Consider the following 17,444-nt stretch of genomic DNA (forward strand, 5'->3'; position numbering starts at 1 on the left):
CATCGATATATAGCTCATAGCTGTAGAGAAGTGTGGAATCCAGGGAGGGTTTTTTGTTTGTTTTAAAATATGTTTTTATTGATTTTTTTTTTTTTAGAAAGAGAGAGGAAGGGAGATAGAGAGAAACATCCATGTGAGAGAGAAATATCATTCGGTTGCCTCCTGTACACCTCCTACTGGGGATCAAGCCCGAAACCCTCATGGGCATGTGCCCTGACTGGGAATCAAATCGAGACCTCTCAGTCCATAGAGCCACACCAGCTGGACTTGTTTTTTGTTGTTGTTGTTTTTTTTATCCTCACCCGAGGACACTTTTCCATATTTTGTTCAGATAGAGTGGGAGGGGGAGAAAGAGAGAGAGAGAGAAACAGAAACATCGACGCGAAAGGGACAAGTCGAGTGGCCGCCACCCACACAACCCATCCAGGGCCAGGGACAAACTGCAACCGAAGTACGTGTCCTTAGTGGGAACCGAACCTGAGTCTCTCTGGACCTCAGGCCGACACTCTAACCACTGAGCCAAACCGGCCAGGGCTGTTTTGTTTTTTAAAATGAGAGACTTGATCCTGTTTAAATATCGAAGGACTCAATAGAGAGAGAAAGGGTGAGGAGGATTTAGGAGAGGGGATATTTGATGTTAGAAGGCTCCTAAGAGGGTGAGAAAGGATAAAAATGTTCACAGGACAGGGATTGACCCTTGATTTTAAAAAGACTTCTTCATTGTAAAGGGGGGGAAATAGACTATGAGTGTAGCTACCGTTAAAGGTGTAGATGTGATGGCAGGAAATAGAGGAAGTTACTGTTTGAATGCTTCTGTCTTCTGTGTTATGTGGAAGGCAAGATCATTTACTGAGACTGAGTAAGAGTGGGAAGGTTTGGTTTCAAGTTTGAAGGAGGAAAATTTGAAGTAGTCTTTACAGCATGTGGGAGAAAGTTCTACCTAGAGAAATTAAGAAGAATCACCAGGCAGTGTTGAGAATGGTAATTATCACTTGTGTAATTTTTCCATAGGAGTATTTGTCAGAGTTCAGCCATGGAAAAATTTATTGTTCTAGATTTGGGACTTTGTAAGTGAGTACAACAAAGGGTAGAAGAGCAAAGAAATTTGGGGACTTAATGGTATTATGAACATGATGATATTGTCCAAATTTATAAATATTGTCTAGAGTAAATAAATACCATTCTTCACTAAGGTGATCTTATTTACATAGACGGAATAAAGGGGAACAACTACCCTGGTGGCCAGTCACTAGGGGAGATGTCATTGTTTACTATAGTGACAACCAAGCTGAAACACTAACACTGGTTTTTACAAGACTAATAAGTGTGACTATTATACTCACCGCTTTTAACAGTGTTGACATTATACTATTTTCATCTTTTTGCATATACTTCAATATGTATCTCTAAACAAGAACATTTCCCTTTCAGATAAATCACACTACCATTGTTGCATCTAACAAAATTAACTTTAACTTTTTTTTTTTTAAATCCTCACCTGAGAACATTTTTGCATTTATCTTCAGATAGAGCAGGAGGGAGAGAGAGAGAGAGAAACATCAACGTGAGAGAGACACATCAACTGGCTGCCACCCACATGACCCCAACTGGGGCTGGGGACAAACTGCAACCGAGGTACAGGCCCTTAGTGGGAACTGAAACTGGGTCTCTCTGGACCACGGGCCGATGCTCTAACCGTGCTGAGCCAAACAGGCCAGGGCTTAACTATAACTTTTACTGTCATCTAATACCCAGTCCATATTCAGAGTTCCCATTTGTCCCCATGTGGTTTTATGGTTGGTTTGTTCAAACTAGGATCTAATCAATGACCATACATTACATTTGGTGAAGTAGCTCCATTTTAATATGATGCAAATCTTGTGTTTCCCAGGGATCTTATGGGTCTTTGGGGTATTTATTTATGCCCCATTGTAATCCTCTCCATCCTATTTCCTACATTCCCACTGAACTATAATTCCAATCCTAAGGGTCTTTAAATAAGACATGGCTTTACTTCAGGCAGAGTACCCAGTGAGTACATTCTTTAGAAGAGTCAAAGACACTTCCCTCCTCATTGATCCAGTGATTAATTAACTGGATTTACAATAAAATCTGCACTTCATTGACTGTTGCTGTAAAACTAGAAGCCCTAAAGGAATACTTGATAATATTTAGGAAGGGGCTCCTCCAAAATGGTATCCATTTGCTTAATAAGGAAATAGGATGGAAAATTGTTCCCCTGTTTTGTTACACCTGTTAAACATTAAAACTATTATTCTCTACCACTAATTCGTGGGTTGTTAGAACTTTTGTAGTTCTTTGTAAACTTGAGTGCCAGGGAATCTATGATCTAATCATTATACAAGTAAGAAAAAAAACTAGAAAGCTGCTTTTTCAAATGAGATAAGGCTACGTTTAATACTACATTAGATCTTCATAATGCCTTTTAACATTTCACTTTTGAAGAACTCTTAGATTTTAGGGTCATTTTATGCACTCCTATTTAATGATCGCTTTACTTCCCATCTTTCCGTCCCTGTAAACTCTTTGGAACACCTATGGTATAAACAAAGTTCTTCCCACAAAATTCAGATATACTTTCAGCAGTAAAATATATTTAATATCTGAATAGAATTTTCTTTTTAATCCTTACTAGAGGGTATGCTTAGAGAGAGGAAGGGAGAGACAGAGAGGAAAAAAAACATTAGTGTAAGAGAGAACCGTCTACTGGCTGCCCTCCGCACGTGCCCCAACTGGGAATCAAACTGGCAACCTTTCAGTGCACAGGATGACACTCAACCAACTGAGCTGCTTTGGCTGCTTTGGATAGAATTCTTTCTATTACGGATAAATGATGTCTGTAACTCGGGGCCTATAAGAATAACAAATTGACAATCAGTCATAAATATCTACCAACTTATTATTTTATTAGTGAGGCTTATTTTTATTAGAATTTGCAGAAAGGATCTTTATGCTTTCTTGTACCCATGTCATATCATATGCCATTATCATCTTAGGATCAAGACCAATAAGGAAGAAGTTTATGTTGGCAGGACAAAAAGAATTACTTAGGAAAGGTCATCTCCAACTTCTTTTACTGTTGTATCAATTTTATACATTTACTAAACTCTAACCTGTGTATAAAAATCTTTTGTCATCTAAAGTCTATTGGAACTCTAGAAATGTATGAGCTATGGACTTCTGTTTGACCAAAGGGGAAGTATATGTCTGTTATAACATTCTCCAGTACTATACCTCTGTTCTCACTCCTGTCTCTAGACATTGGATAGAGGCAGGGGCAAATTCTCTAGTAGATTAGATTTTCTGGTGACTCTTTATACACCAAAGCATTAGAGAGTATAGCTATTTCTAAAACTTATGTCTGGGCAGAGTATTCTCCATTTATTAGCTTTCCATTCCATCTCCATAGACTTTTGATTTTATTTGTTTGTTTGTTTATTTTAATCCTCACCTGAGGATATTTTTTCCATTTATCTTCAGATGGAGTGGGAGAGAGGGAGAGAGAGGGAGGGAGGAAAGGGGGGGGAGGGAGCGCGCGCGCGAGAGAGAGAGAGAGAGAGAGAGAGAGAGAGAGAGAGAGATATCGAGATCAACCGACATCGACCAGCTGCCTCACTGTGCAAGGCTGGGGATGAACTGCAACTGAGGTATGAACTGCAACTGAGGTATGTTCTCTGACCACAATAGAACTCGCAACTCATTGGTCCATAGGCCGGCACTCTAACCACTGGCCAGGGATCCATAGTCTTTTTATTTTTTTTTTGGTACATGCCCCTAGTGGGAACCAAACCCGGGATTCTTTGGTCCACAGGCCAACACTCCAACCATGAAGCCAAACCAGCCAGGGCTCCATAGACTTTTTATTTGGTCTTCTACCATCGCAGTTACAGTGAATGTGGTAATCAAATTGACTCTTTTCCCAAGTATAATATCTACTAGTCAGCTTCACATTTTCCAATTGTCTAACATAGTATGACCTATGGTTTTGATTATACAGCTTCTCGTGACATTTTCTCTGACGACAGATATTGACTTCCTGTTGTTGAAAAGTCCTGTGATCATTCCTAGTTTTGTGGATTACTTATCCTAAACTCTGGACAAGTACCTCTGCTGTTTCCTTTATTACTACCAAAGTAATCAAGTCTAGCTCTTGTTAGTTACTAGTTGTAATAGCACTCTCCTTGGATCCTTGATTAAACTATTTATCCCTTATCTATGCATTGGCAGCAAATAAATATATCCCCAATTTTTGCTACCACTTACGTTACCTTGCTCCGCATATGTCCACCTAATCTTGTACAATTAAATTGGACAGATCATCATGGCAAATCCACACTGAGTATGTTATACTCTGAAGATCTGTGCTTTCCATCAGCACAACTAGATAATAATCTGAAAGCAGCAGGAGGAGACCCTACTGAGAGAACAGATGTTCTTAGGGCCGTTCTTGTGGTTCTAGATAGTGAGGTGACTATTTATACAGGCAGGAAATTTGAAAGTATAAAAGTGAGTTGTAATAGAGTACCTTTTTCCTAGAAACATTGTTTTGCTTCTTATATGGCCCTTATGATCATGACTATTATATAGATATTTATTTACTTCTATCGCCAAGATCTAGTTATTCTGTTTTATTATTATGATCCTCCTCCATTTCTCCAATACTTTCTGCTTGCTCTCAAGTAAGATGAGGTAAGGGTAAATTCCTTACCCTTGTCTAGATCACCTACCTTCTAGGTCTTTGGTATATATAATGACATGTGTCTTTCCCTGACATGACTCCCTCTTGATCACCCCTTTTCCATATCAACTTTATATCCATGTCATACTGTTTCCTTATAATTGGTTTCAAATTACTGACATTTCTCAGGAGTATATTCAAAACCAAGATTTTTGAGGTTGGCTTTAGTTTGTTTGCTTTTCTTTTTAATCCTCACCCAAGGATATTTTTCTATTTATCTTCAGATAGAGTGGGAGAAAGGGAGAGAGAGAAACAACAATGTGAGAGGGACACATCGACTGGTTGCCTTTCGTACAACCCCAACCAGGGCCAGAGACAAACCTCAACTGAACTGCAACCGAGGTATGTGCCCTTGGCCGGAATCAAACCCATGACTCATTGGTCCTCTGGCCAGTACTCTACCACTGGGCCAAACTGGCCAGGGCTGTTTGCTTTTTTTTTTACATTACATTTAGGTATTAGAAATGAAGAGTAGCCCTGTTTGGCTCAGCGGTTGGAACGTCGGCCTGCGCCCCTGGTTGGGTCGTGCAGGTGGCAACCACTCAATGTGTCTCTTTCACATCAATGTTTCTCTCTCTCTTTCCCTCCCACTCTATCTAAACAAAAAATGGAAAAATGTCCTTGGGTGAGGTTAAGAAAAAAAAAAAGAAATGAAGAGTAGTTTGGAAAAAGATACAGTTCTAGATAAGTACCAAAGCCATGTTAAAGAAATTTGTCCATTCTTTTTCCTCTTTGACTAACACTATAGTGGGACTTTTTTTTTTTTTTTTTCACAGAAGGCTACATTTAAGTAAAAATTTGTTTAATTTAGTTATTTTTAAAAGGTGATTGATGCACAAAATTGTTACTTTTACATTTTTAAAAAATGGGAGCATTGGGTACAGAAATGTGGAAAAATAATAAGGAAAGTGATGAATTTCACAGTACAGGCAGAGAGATTTACCTTTTTCTCTTAATCAGGTGGCAGGAGAAGGAGATAGATACAGAAACTGAAATAGATTTAGGTGATATTTATGAATATAATATATTCATTAAGCACCATGTGTCTTGCATTGTGCTCAGCACTTTATCATTATCTTATTTAATTTTCACAACTCCCCTATGAGACGTGAATATTATTACTCCATTATTACTTTACAGTTGAGAGAACAGGCTTAAAGGCCCCAGGTTACTTGCCCAAGACCACTCAGCTTATCAGCAGCTTCGATCTGACTTCACATCCACATTCTCAGAAGGTCTTTGTCTTTGGGTAGACCTATTTGTGGATGAGATTTATGTTGTTAAGTAGGACCAACATTCATCTTTTAATTTATAAATTATCTTAGAAATTTTCAGATCTAACTGTCTCATCACTTTATAAGAAAAAAACCTAAAGTTTAAAGATATTAAGTAAGTAATTTGCATCCAAGCTTGTTAACCAAAAATACTCAAGCAGTGCTTTCCTCCACATTTTAAAAGCTGGAATTACTTAATTTTTAAGTTATATTTGCCAAGTTTTATTTTATCAATTTACAAATTGTGATTATACTGTCACTGTTATTTATACTCTATATAGAACTAATTTATCAGGATATTACTTAGTTCCTTTTGTTATCCAATTGCCTATTTTATGAAATCATAAAAATTATTTAATGTCATTTCTTTATCATATTTATATAATTTATACATTTTTATACATTAATAAGTAATTTAAGAATTTAATACATGCATTCTATATTAGTTCTTTTTTATTAAATTAGTATTTTAGTAACTGGTGAGTGAGATTAGAAGATTCAAAGCTTAGAAAAGAAAGCTTTGACTAGACTTGACCTGTGTGCTTAGTGGTTAGAGCATCCACCTGTTCACTGAAGGGTCACAGGTTCGATTTCTGGTAAAGGGTACGTGCCTGGGTTGCCGCTCCCATCCCTGCCCTGGTTGGGGCGCATGTGGGAGACAACCAATCAATGTATCTCTGTCTCACATCGATGCCTCTCTCTCTGTCTCTCTGTCTGTCTTTCTCTCCCTCTCTTCCTCCCTTCCCTCTCCCTCCCTGCCTTCTAATGTCTCTTAAAAATCAATGGAAACATTTTTTCTCGGGTGAGGATTAACAAAAAAAAAAAAGAAGAAGAAGAACGCTTTGACTAGATAATGCAGCAAAAGTGATGAGGTATAGTCCTGGCTGGTGTGGCTCCGTTGGTTGGGCACCATCCTATGCACCAATTCCATTCCCTGGTCAAGGCACATGCCTGGGTTTCAGGCTGGATCTCAAGCTGGGTGATGTGCAGGAGGCAGCTAATCGGTGTTTCACTCTTAGATGGATGTTTCTCTCTCCTTCTCCCTTCCTCTCTCTCTCAAAATCAGTTTTAAAAAAATTTTTTTTAAGTGATGGAGTATAAAAGCAAAAAGTATTCTTCTTTTTTTTTTTATCCTCACTTGAGGATATTTTTGCATTTATCTTCAGAAAGAGTGGGAGGGAGAGAGAGGGAGCAAAAGGAAGAGAGAGAGAAACATCAACATGAGAGGGACACATCGTATGATTGCCTGCCGCACGACCATGACCAGGGCCTGAGAAGAACCAAACTGAGGTATCGAACTTGACCGGAATCGAACTTGAGACTCATTGGTCTGCGGGCCAACACTCTACCACTGAGCCAAACCGGTCAGGGCACAAAAAGTATTCTTGATGGTAATTTAACTGAAGACTCTCAGGAAAAATGGGCCTACACTGTTCAGCACTATACTAATAAATACTTTGCTATAAAGCAGTGGTTCTCAACCTTCCTAATGCCGCGACCCTTTAATACAGTTCCTCATGTTGGAGTGACCCCCAAGCATAATATTATTTTTGTTGCTACTTCATAACTGTAATTTTGCTACTGTTATGAATCACCATCGGAAATATGTGTTTTCCGATGGTCTTAGGCAACCCCTGTGAAAGGGTCGTTCAACCCCCAAAGGGGTCGCGACCCACAGGTTGAGAACAGCTGCTATAAAGGCACTGTTAAGTCACAATCAGTACTGTTGACAGTGGACCAGTTACAGACCTTTTTGATAAATGTAAGATCTAAGAGAGGACGAAACTGAGGCTGATGGTCCTTGAGAAATGTATAAATATTCATGTTCTGTATGATAATAGCTTTTATAGAAACCTTCCTAGAAATTACCCATCCTAAAGTGTCATTTGGAGAAAAATTATTGATAAGATTATTGTTCCTCCCTTAGCACACAGCCACTCTTATATATGAGCTACATAAAATAAATGATAAAGCCTAGATATTGTATAATATAGTGGTATGTTGAAATGTATTGTGATAAGTGTAGATAGAAGGATCAGATCAATTCAGTAGAAAATTGGCTGGAAAGAACTTTTGTTTTCTTCTCTTAAATTATCCTAGGACAGCCCTGGCCGGTTTGGCTCAGCAGTTGGAGAGTTGGCTTGCGAACCAGAGAGTCCTAGGTTCGGGTCCCGTAGGGGCACATACCAAAAAAAAAAATTATCCTAGGACAAGGTAGACTCTAACTCTGGGTATTAATAATATGTTAGGTAATAAGGACCATGGCTCTGGCCCTCAAGGAGCTTGAAATGTATTAAGAGAGATGAATTAAGTAAGCAGACAACTAAAGTTCGATGTATAAAGTACTATGATAGTGATAAGTGCAGGATTTAATGGGGTCACATAAAAGGATCACCTAGCCCAGCCAGTGTGACTCAGTGTGTTGAGCGTCATCCCATGGACTGAGAGGTCCCGATTTGATTCCCCATCAGAGCACATGCCCAGGTTTCGGGCTCAATCCCCAGTAGGGGGTGTGCAGGAGGCAACTGATCAATGTTTCTCACATCGATGTTTCTCTCTCCTTCTCTTTCTAAAAAATCAATAAAAACATACTTTAAAAAAATTTTTTAAAGGGTCACCTAGCACCAGGCTGAATGTGGGATCATTACTTTCTATGTTATAAATCCTCAAACACTTATCAAATGCTGAGTATACAATAGGGATTTTTAATTTGATTAATTGAAACATACCTGATTTTTTTTTAAAAAGCATAAATCTGGACTTAATTTTTGCTTAAAACAATGTCTTTAAACTTTATATCAAAATGTTTTTCTTTAGAAATACTTTTCATGTTGCTATAGTAATTTCAGTGACTACATAAATTAATCAGTATTCACCGCTAACTCTTGAATGTAACTGGTAGTAGACAACAGGAAAGACTTTGTACTTTAGGAGGAGCTATGTCCTACAGTGCTGGGTACATAATAAATATTTAAAAATAATTCTGAAGCCCTGGCCAGTTTGGCTCAGCAGTTAGAGCATCAGCCCTTGAACCAAAGAGTCGAGGGTTTGATTCTCAGTCAAGGGCATGTACCTACCTAGGCTGCAGGTTTGACCTCACCCCAGTCAGGGTCTCATGGGAGGCAACTGATCAATGTGTCTCTGTCACATCAATGTTTCTCTCTCTCTCTCTCTCCCCCCTCTCTTTCTCTTCCCCTCCCTCCCTCTCTTCTACTCTCTCTCTAAAAAAAAAAAAAAAAAATTCAATGGAAAAATATCCTTGAGTGAGGATTAACAACAAAATGATAAATAAGTAAAATAAAAATAATTCGATAATTTCTCTACCCACACCATCAAACTCTTTAAAGGAATTTCTTATTCTTAATGTTTAAGATTAATTGTGATGATGAGAGGACATGTAAAGGATGATTTTTGTGTAATAATAAACACTGTATTAACCAGTGGGGGAAGAAAAATAGCTTAGAACCCTTATGTGGCATACTAGGGACACTTACACATGATTGAGTTAGAACTAATGCATATGAAAAATTAGAGGGCAATGCTTAATTCTTTGGTAGTGACTATAAATATAATATTAGTTCATTGATTGATTCAATAAACGTTAGGTTCCTCCAGTTTATGATGTACACTACACTAAGGGCCAGAGATAAGAGATTAAAGCATACAGTCTGGGGAATAAGGCAGGAAAACACAATCATGGTATAGTATGATTTAGTGCTACAATAGAAATAGGTACAAAGTACTGTTGGTGTATGAAGGAAAAACAGCTAATGGTGCAAAGAAAGGAAAAATTAGTATCGATGTTTCTATCTCTCTCCCTTTCTTTCTCTCTAAAATCAATAAAAAAAAAAATTTGTTTTTAAATCTACTTGGCCCACTATTTATTATGTTGTACGGATCTAACTAGTAGGAATAATTAATATGCTTTAAGCATACAGACTATAAAATTTCTCTTAAATATTTAAGTAGTTTTGATCAATTTAACAGTCTTTTTCTTTTGTTATTTCTTATTAAGGGTCTACTGTATTTGCTGGTAACAGATCAGGGGTTTCTTACTGAAGAAAAAGTTGTTTGGGAAAGCCTACACAATGTCGATGGTGATGGAAATTTCTGTGACTCAGAATTCCATCTTCGGCCTCCTTCAGATCCTGAAACTGTATACAGAGGACAACAAGATCAGATAGATCAGGTAAATTTGTATGTTTCTTCTAGGTATTTAAAATGTTCATTCTGCCCTGGCCGGTTTGGCTCAGCGGTTAGAGCGTCCGCCTGCGGTGCGGAGAGACCCGGGTTCGGTTCCCGCTAAGGGCACATACCTCAGTTGCAGTTTGTCCCCGGCCCTGGTTGGTCGTGCGGGTGGCAGCCACTCGATGTGTCCCTTTCACATCGATGTTTCTCTCTCTCTCTCTCTTCCTCTCTCCCTCCCACTCTATCTGTACAAAAAATGGAAAAATGTCCTCGGGTGAGGATAAAAAAAATAAAATAAAAAAAAATGTTCATTCCTTTCAAATATGAATTTAGTTATCTAAAACTTTTGAACTAAAGATTTATTTATTAATATACTTATGAAAATTTTCTGACACTTCCTAAATAGGTAGGTAATAATTCAACATGTACATTAATTATACACTTTAGTTCAAAGGGCCAAATCATATACAACTGTGAAGATCATGGTAAAGAGTCTGAATTTTATTTTAATTGTAATAGGTAAGATATGCCAAGTATATCACATGGAAGTGACATGATCTACTTCACCTTTTTAAAAGCTTGCAAAGTGGAGAATACAGAGGCGCGGGACACAGGTATAAGTAGAGACTAGTACCAAGCAAGAGGTGATGATGCTTACTTAGCTTTGGGTGGTAGAGATGAAGAGATGAGGACATAATTGAAATACATTTTGGCAAATCAGAAAATATAGAAAAGAGGGAGAGTCTTGAAGATAACACATTCTGGATAGAGTATAGGGGGCTATTCTAAGCCTATACATCTAAGTCCAAGTTAAGGAAGAGTAGACTAGTGAGTAGAATCCCCATTTAGAACTGAGGCAGAAAAGATTTTTGCCTGCTGTAGGTGAGCAGGCTTGCTGCTACAACGTGTTTATTACTAGAAGAATAACAGTGATGTGACTTCTCCAGCTGAGGCAGATATATGGTTAAGTGGTTGACACATGTTTTGCTCATAACAATTAAGTACATAGAGACTGGGTTCATTTAGTCAGTATTCATTGAGCAGGTATATTCCTGGCTCTATAACTAGGTCCTGGGTACACAAAGATAAATCATTCAATTTTGCCCTCAAAGATTCTGCAGTCTAGCAAGGAAAGCAGTTATTTAACCAACTAACATTATGTGCTGTTCTGTAATGGCAATTTGAATAGCAAGGTATGAATGCACAAAAGAATACTGGATTCAAACAAATGTTAATATTTCTAGGACTTTTGGTTTTCCTTTGACAGTTATACTAATAAACGTCTATTTTCCTTCAGAAGCTATATAGGGGCATTGATTTTTATTTTTATTTTTTTTATCCTCACCCAAGGACATTTTTCCTTTTTTTTGTTCAGATAAGAGTGGGAGGGAGAGAGAGGAAGAGAGAGAGAGAAACATCGACGTGAAAGGGACACATTGAGTGGCGCCTCCCGTACAACCCAGCCAGGGCCGGGGACAAACTGCAACCGAGGTACATGCCCTTAGTGGGAACCAAACCCGGGTCTCTCTGGACCACAGTCCAACACTCTAACCACTGAGAAAAACTACCAGGGCAATTTTTAAATATTACTTAAGAGAAATGCAAGATTTTTCTAACTACTATATGCACAAAATATTGGAGCAGAGAGAATGAAGGTAAAGTGGTGGATTGCCACAGGAAGTCCAATTGTAAGGTATTAAGAATTTATACACACACGCACAAGTCAATAATGGTTGATAGTGTCTGTGTAAATAGCAAGGAAGGAGTGGATTTAAGGCCATGGGACTTGACAAAGAGCAGAGTTTGAAGAATCGAGAAAAAATTTGAAGGATAATTTTTTTTTTGTTAATCCTCACCTGAGGATATTTTTCTATTGATTTTTTTAGATAGAGTGAAAGGGATGAAGGAAGGGAGAGAGAAAGAAACATCAATGTGAGAAAAATACATTGGTTGCCTCCTGCATGACCCCAATTGACAATCAAACCTGCAACCCAAATATATGCCCTTTACTGGGAATTTAACCTGCAACTCTTTGGTCCATGGGCCGACGCTCTAACTGCTGAGCCAAACTGGCCAGGACTATATTAATTATTAATAGTAGTTATCTCTGTATAACAATATTATGGTAATTTTTACTTCCTTACTTATGGTTTTCTATTTTGTCCTAATTTTCTACAGATGTGTGTTTTTTTTAAACAGGGGGAACCTTTTTTAAGCTTTCTCAAATGCTTTATATACTGCTTCTAGAAAGAATTGCAATCCTGTCAGGTTACTCAGTGGTTATAGAGTGTCTGCCCGCAGACCAAAGAGTTGTGGGTTTGATTCCAGTCAAGGGCACATACCTAGGTTGCAGTTTGGTCTCCAGTCGTTCAGGAGGCAGCTGGTCCATGATCTCTCTTGCATTGATGTTTCTCTCTCTCTTTCTCTCCCTCCACCCCCACTCTATCTGAAGATAAATGGGGGGGGGGATATCCTCGGGTGAGGATTTAAAAAAAAAAAAAGAATTTCAAATGAGTTCCAAAAATATTTAGAAAAATGGCAGCATCATTGAAATAAGTTTATACTCCCAACCAGAAACACTTAGATTTTTTTTGTTTTTATATTTAAACTCTGGTATGTTTTTAAAAAGCCATTCTCATAGTTTTGTAGATATAACTTCTTTTTTTTTTTTTTTTATCCTCACCCGAGGACATTTTTCCATTTTTTGTTCAGGTAGAGTGGGAGGGGGAGAGAGGAACAGAGAGAGAGAGAGAAACATCGACGTGAAAGGAACACATCGAGTGGCTGCCACCCGCACGACAGACCAGGGCCAGGGACAAACTGCAACCGAGGTACATGCCCTTAGCGGGAACCGAACCCGGGTCTCTCAGGACCGCAGGCCGACGCTCTAACCGCTGAGCCAAACCGGCCAGCGATATAACTTCTTTATACTCCTTAATTCTTGGGTAAAGTCTCATAGCTAAAGATGGTTATAATTTAATTTCTTAGGACTATCTTATGGCATTATCTCTACAACAAGAACAGCAGAGCCAAGAGATCAATTGGGAACAAATACCTGAAGGAATCAGTGATTTGGAACTAGCAAAGAAGCTCCAAGAAGAAGAGGATCGACGGGCTTCTCAATATTATCAGGAACAGGAGCAAGCAGCAGCTGCTGCTGCTTCTACTTCGGCTTCTCCACAGGCTCCGGTAACAACCAGTGTTCTGATTCTTAAACATAATGATCACTTTAACAATAAAGGAATTTGTGCTGAGATAAAATATTGTAAATTAGGTATTGATTCTTCAATTATGTTAGTATTTTAGAGCCCATTAGGTTTTATAACATTATCCTGTTTTTGTGATTATCTTATTATTCTTTTCATTTAGTGAAGTTATTTTTCCTAAGGTTCTGATGATGAGATTTTTCAAATTTATTTTTTTTAAGTTATTCATAGATGCAAAGAATATAAACCAATTTAAACAGTCTTTTCTGTCAATTAGTGGGCAGTATGAGGTACTACTAGAAAGAATGTAGACTTCAGAGCCAGATAGATTTGCATTTCCCATAACACCTTGGACAAAGTTCTCTGCCTCTTAGTCTCATTTTCCCTGTCTGTAAAATAGAAGATAATACTTAACTCTTAGGTTTGTGTTTGAGAACAACTAAACGCAGTGTCTGACATGTACTAAGTATTCAACCAAGATTAGCACTTTCCCACTTTTTACTTTTCCCAGTTGAATATTTTAAGCACTGCAAATGTGATTATTAAATGGGTTTTTATATGTTAAATCTCATTGCATTAAATGAAAAAAAAATCCCTTTTTATATTTAACTGTACCATGCCAGAACTGTTCCTTTGATTTGTGTATATAAGAAAGCAAGATGCCCTTTAAGGTCTGATGAAGATTTAAATATAGAGGTTTCCATTAAAATAAGTGTAACATATCTATTTCTAGCTCAAATATTGACTACCCCAAACTTAAAAGTTAAAACCTACCATTTATGATTAGCTTTTCATTTAAAATTTTTTCTTATTTCTCCAAATAAATTTATTCCACACTCTCAGTTTTCAAGATTTATTTTCCTCGTTGTAAAATCTGTTTATTGCCCAGCCAGTGTGGCTCAGTCATTGAGCATGGACCCATGAACCAACAGGTCGCCAGTTTGATTCCTGGTCAGGGCACATGCCTGGGTTGTAGTCCTGATCCCCAGTCAGGGGGGTGGCATGCAGGAGGCAGCTGATCGATGTTTTTCTCTCTCTCTCCCTCATCCTTCCTCTCTCTCTAAAAAAATCAATGAAACTTATTTTAAAAAAATAAAATCTTCATAAAAATAAAATATTTTTATTATGGTATTTAATAGAGTCTTGGAGAACTATTATAGTTTACCAAATAGTCTCACTTTCATGAACAGTCTCCAAACTTTAACGTAAATAATTCTTGTATTTGAGACTTTAGGCAGTATAATCTTACATGACTTTATTTATTGTTTGAAATCTATTTACTTAGAGTAATGGCTACATTAATTATATCTATCCAGAATGGTAGAGGCAACTACTCAGATACTTTGTAACATAACAAATCTATATACCAATAGCTTTCTTTTTCATTAACGAGTCCTTTCACTCTTGTGACTTTTTTTCTAGATAACTATGATTAAGCACCTTAAAAAAGTTGAGGTAATTTCTTCCTGTTTATTTCTCCTAAAGCAAAGCCAGCCAGCACAAGCCTCTCCATCAAGTGGAAGACAATCTTCAACTAGTGAACGTAAACGAAAGGAACCTCGAGAAAAAGATAAAGAAAAGGAAAAGGAAAAAAATAGTTGTGTTATTTTGTAACAAGTGTTGGATTCAATTGGAACCATCTATATGTCTTGAGAAACAAAACCACAGGAGGAAAGAAAGAAAAACCGATAAATACCGTCTGTGCCTGATTTCCCAATGGATTTTGTTCATGTATTTCAGGGGAAAGGTTGTTACTTAGCTACAATCAGACTTTTTCAAGTCACACAGTACACTATTTATGAGCTGGAGTTTCATGTTACAAGTTGGAAATGCTGTGTGTTGTCATTCATGAAAAATACTGCACTTGTAGCCAAATAAGCAAATCACAGCAAGTTTTGTGTCATAGTGACATTCATAACTCTTATCAGTTAGTAAGCTATTTTATCTTCTGTTCTAACAATGAATGGAGGCAATTGATTTTTTCTGATTCCTTCCTGAACTCTAAATATTATTAGCACAATAGTTTCTGAAATTAATTTTTACAATGTTAAATTATGATCTAATCCACAAGAAACCAGGGGTTTAATATAGGGATTTAAAAAGGAAAAAAAATAAAAAAGGAAAAAAAAAAACCGAATAAATAAATTTTAATTGTATATTGGACTAATTGGACTAGTTCAGCCCTTGAACAGCTTTACCTTTCTTTAGGAATGTACATTTTAGATATTACCATGAGAACTGATAATGCAGCTTGGATTTATTAGATAGAAAAAAATGAAGATTTGTATTTCTTTTCCAATAGCAAAAAATTACATAACACTAATATTCATATCCTATCAAAATCAGACATTATGACTTTATAGTGTTGTGAAATTTTGAAATCTTTAATATAGGTAACTTGGACCACAGTTACTACTTACTGACAGTGTAAAAGAGAGTAAGAAGGAAACCACAGTGGATGCTAGGCTTTGTAAATATGGGGATGTAGAAAAGCAAATAGTTCAGTGTCTACCTTTTTCTAGAATTACCTTGAACCTTAACGTTTAAATCATGTTTATTTGCTAGAAAATTAAGTATACTTATTAAAATTAACAAAAAAAGCACATTTCTGAAAGGAGGTTAGACAGAGATCATCTCTGACTGTAGTAAAAAAGCATTAATAAAAATCTGTTGGAGGAATTTATATAAAAGCAATCCATTTTTTTAACTTATGGGAACCAAATAAACCTATAACATCTTATAGTGTTTGTAGGACTCAGAAAGAATATTTATTAAACTTTATCATTGAGGCAACACATATATTCCTGTATTTCTAGATACAGTTGGGAATACTATCCTTAATAGTCCCTTTTGTATGCTTTATATTTAAAAGTTTGTTTTAGTCATTTTTGAAATGACTATTGCTGCTGCAAGTAGTTATGTGATTTACCTTCTAAGCCTCAGTAAATTTGTTTAAGAACATCCGTCTAACCTGAGCATCCACTTAGAGAATGTTTTTTTGTGGTCTGGGTGACAATAGACTACAAAAAAAAAATGTGGTCTAGATTGTTTAAGCTATGTCCTTAAAATTCTCCGTGATCCAAGAGGATTAGTCTACATGTAAAAAGTGAAGTCTTATTTATGGAAGGAATTATTCTAAGGGAAAAATCCAGGGTCAAGCTGTATCTTTTATGTCTTATGTATTGCATGTCTGTTTATGTTATATCATTTGTTATTCAAATTTCCTATGCTAGCATGATAATCATCAGAGAACCTGTTTGGGGTATAAAACTTTGATATAAAATATCTGATGAGTCTCTTGATAAGAATATGTGTACATTGGTAAAGTAATCAAATGTACTACAGGATTCTCTGTTGGCTCAAAAAAGTTGACCTTAGTCCAGGTTTACTTTTGGTATCACTCTGGTTGAAGGAGGAAACTAAAACCTCAGGGTTTGTTTTTCCCAAAACAGATAGTAGTGATAGTGCAGTATATTTTAATAAGAAAACAAAACAAAACAATAATCCTGAGAAATTTTACAAAGCATATTTGAGGCATATTTTCCCATAATTATTTACTTAACTATTTATTGCCCTTGAAAAATATATGTGTAGAAGTTATTCTTTTGTTGTGTGCTACTGTCTTCTTAATTTGTTCCAAGATAATACTGCCATTCTCCATTCCCTCTGGAAGGAAAAAACACTCAAAAGCAGCAGTGCTCTCAGCCTAGTAGATGTCAGTGTGTACTTCCACAAAGAGCTGAAACGTGTAATGTGTTTGTTAATTCAACCTTTTTCTATGTAATATTTCCAAGTCAGATTTTCTTACATTCCTGCAGTGTTTGATATATCAAAAATAATAATGATTACATGTTTGCTTCGATTACTGTGGGGAAAAATTAAATGTTTGATTCTATTAAAACAAACAAACTTCTCAGAGATACTGGTTTCCCATCCTTTAAGGTTTTAAAGAATTTAAAGCTGTTATGTCTTTATTTTCTTATATTTTGCTCAAGGCAACCAATTATATTCAGACAT

At 36.8% G+C, this 17,444-nt stretch overlaps 1 protein-coding gene across 4 annotated transcripts in view; it reads left to right on the plus strand.

The window, feature by feature from the left end:
- The window catches only part of MINDY2 (MINDY lysine 48 deubiquitinase 2), a 66,031-nt gene extending 50,485 nt beyond the window's left edge, over window positions 1–15,546 (plus strand). For all 4 annotated transcript variants that reach the window (XM_036258196.1, XM_036258206.1, XM_036258201.1 and 1 more), the window contains 3 exons: window positions 10,049–10,222; window positions 13,210–13,410; window positions 14,913–15,546. In XM_036258196.1, the coding sequence (XP_036114089.1) occupies window positions 10,049–10,222; window positions 13,210–13,410; window positions 14,913–15,041 (504 nt within the window). In that variant the 3' untranslated portion in view covers window positions 15,042–15,546. The remainder of the gene's footprint in view (window positions 1–10,048; window positions 10,223–13,209; window positions 13,411–14,912) is intronic.
- Window positions 15,547–17,444: the final 1,898 nt, after the last annotated feature.

Source organism: Molossus molossus, unplaced genomic scaffold, assembly GCF_014108415.1.
Source record: "Molossus molossus isolate mMolMol1 unplaced genomic scaffold, mMolMol1.p scaffold_m16_p_1, whole genome shotgun sequence".
NCBI lineage: Eukaryota > Metazoa > Chordata > Mammalia > Chiroptera > Molossidae > Molossus > Molossus molossus.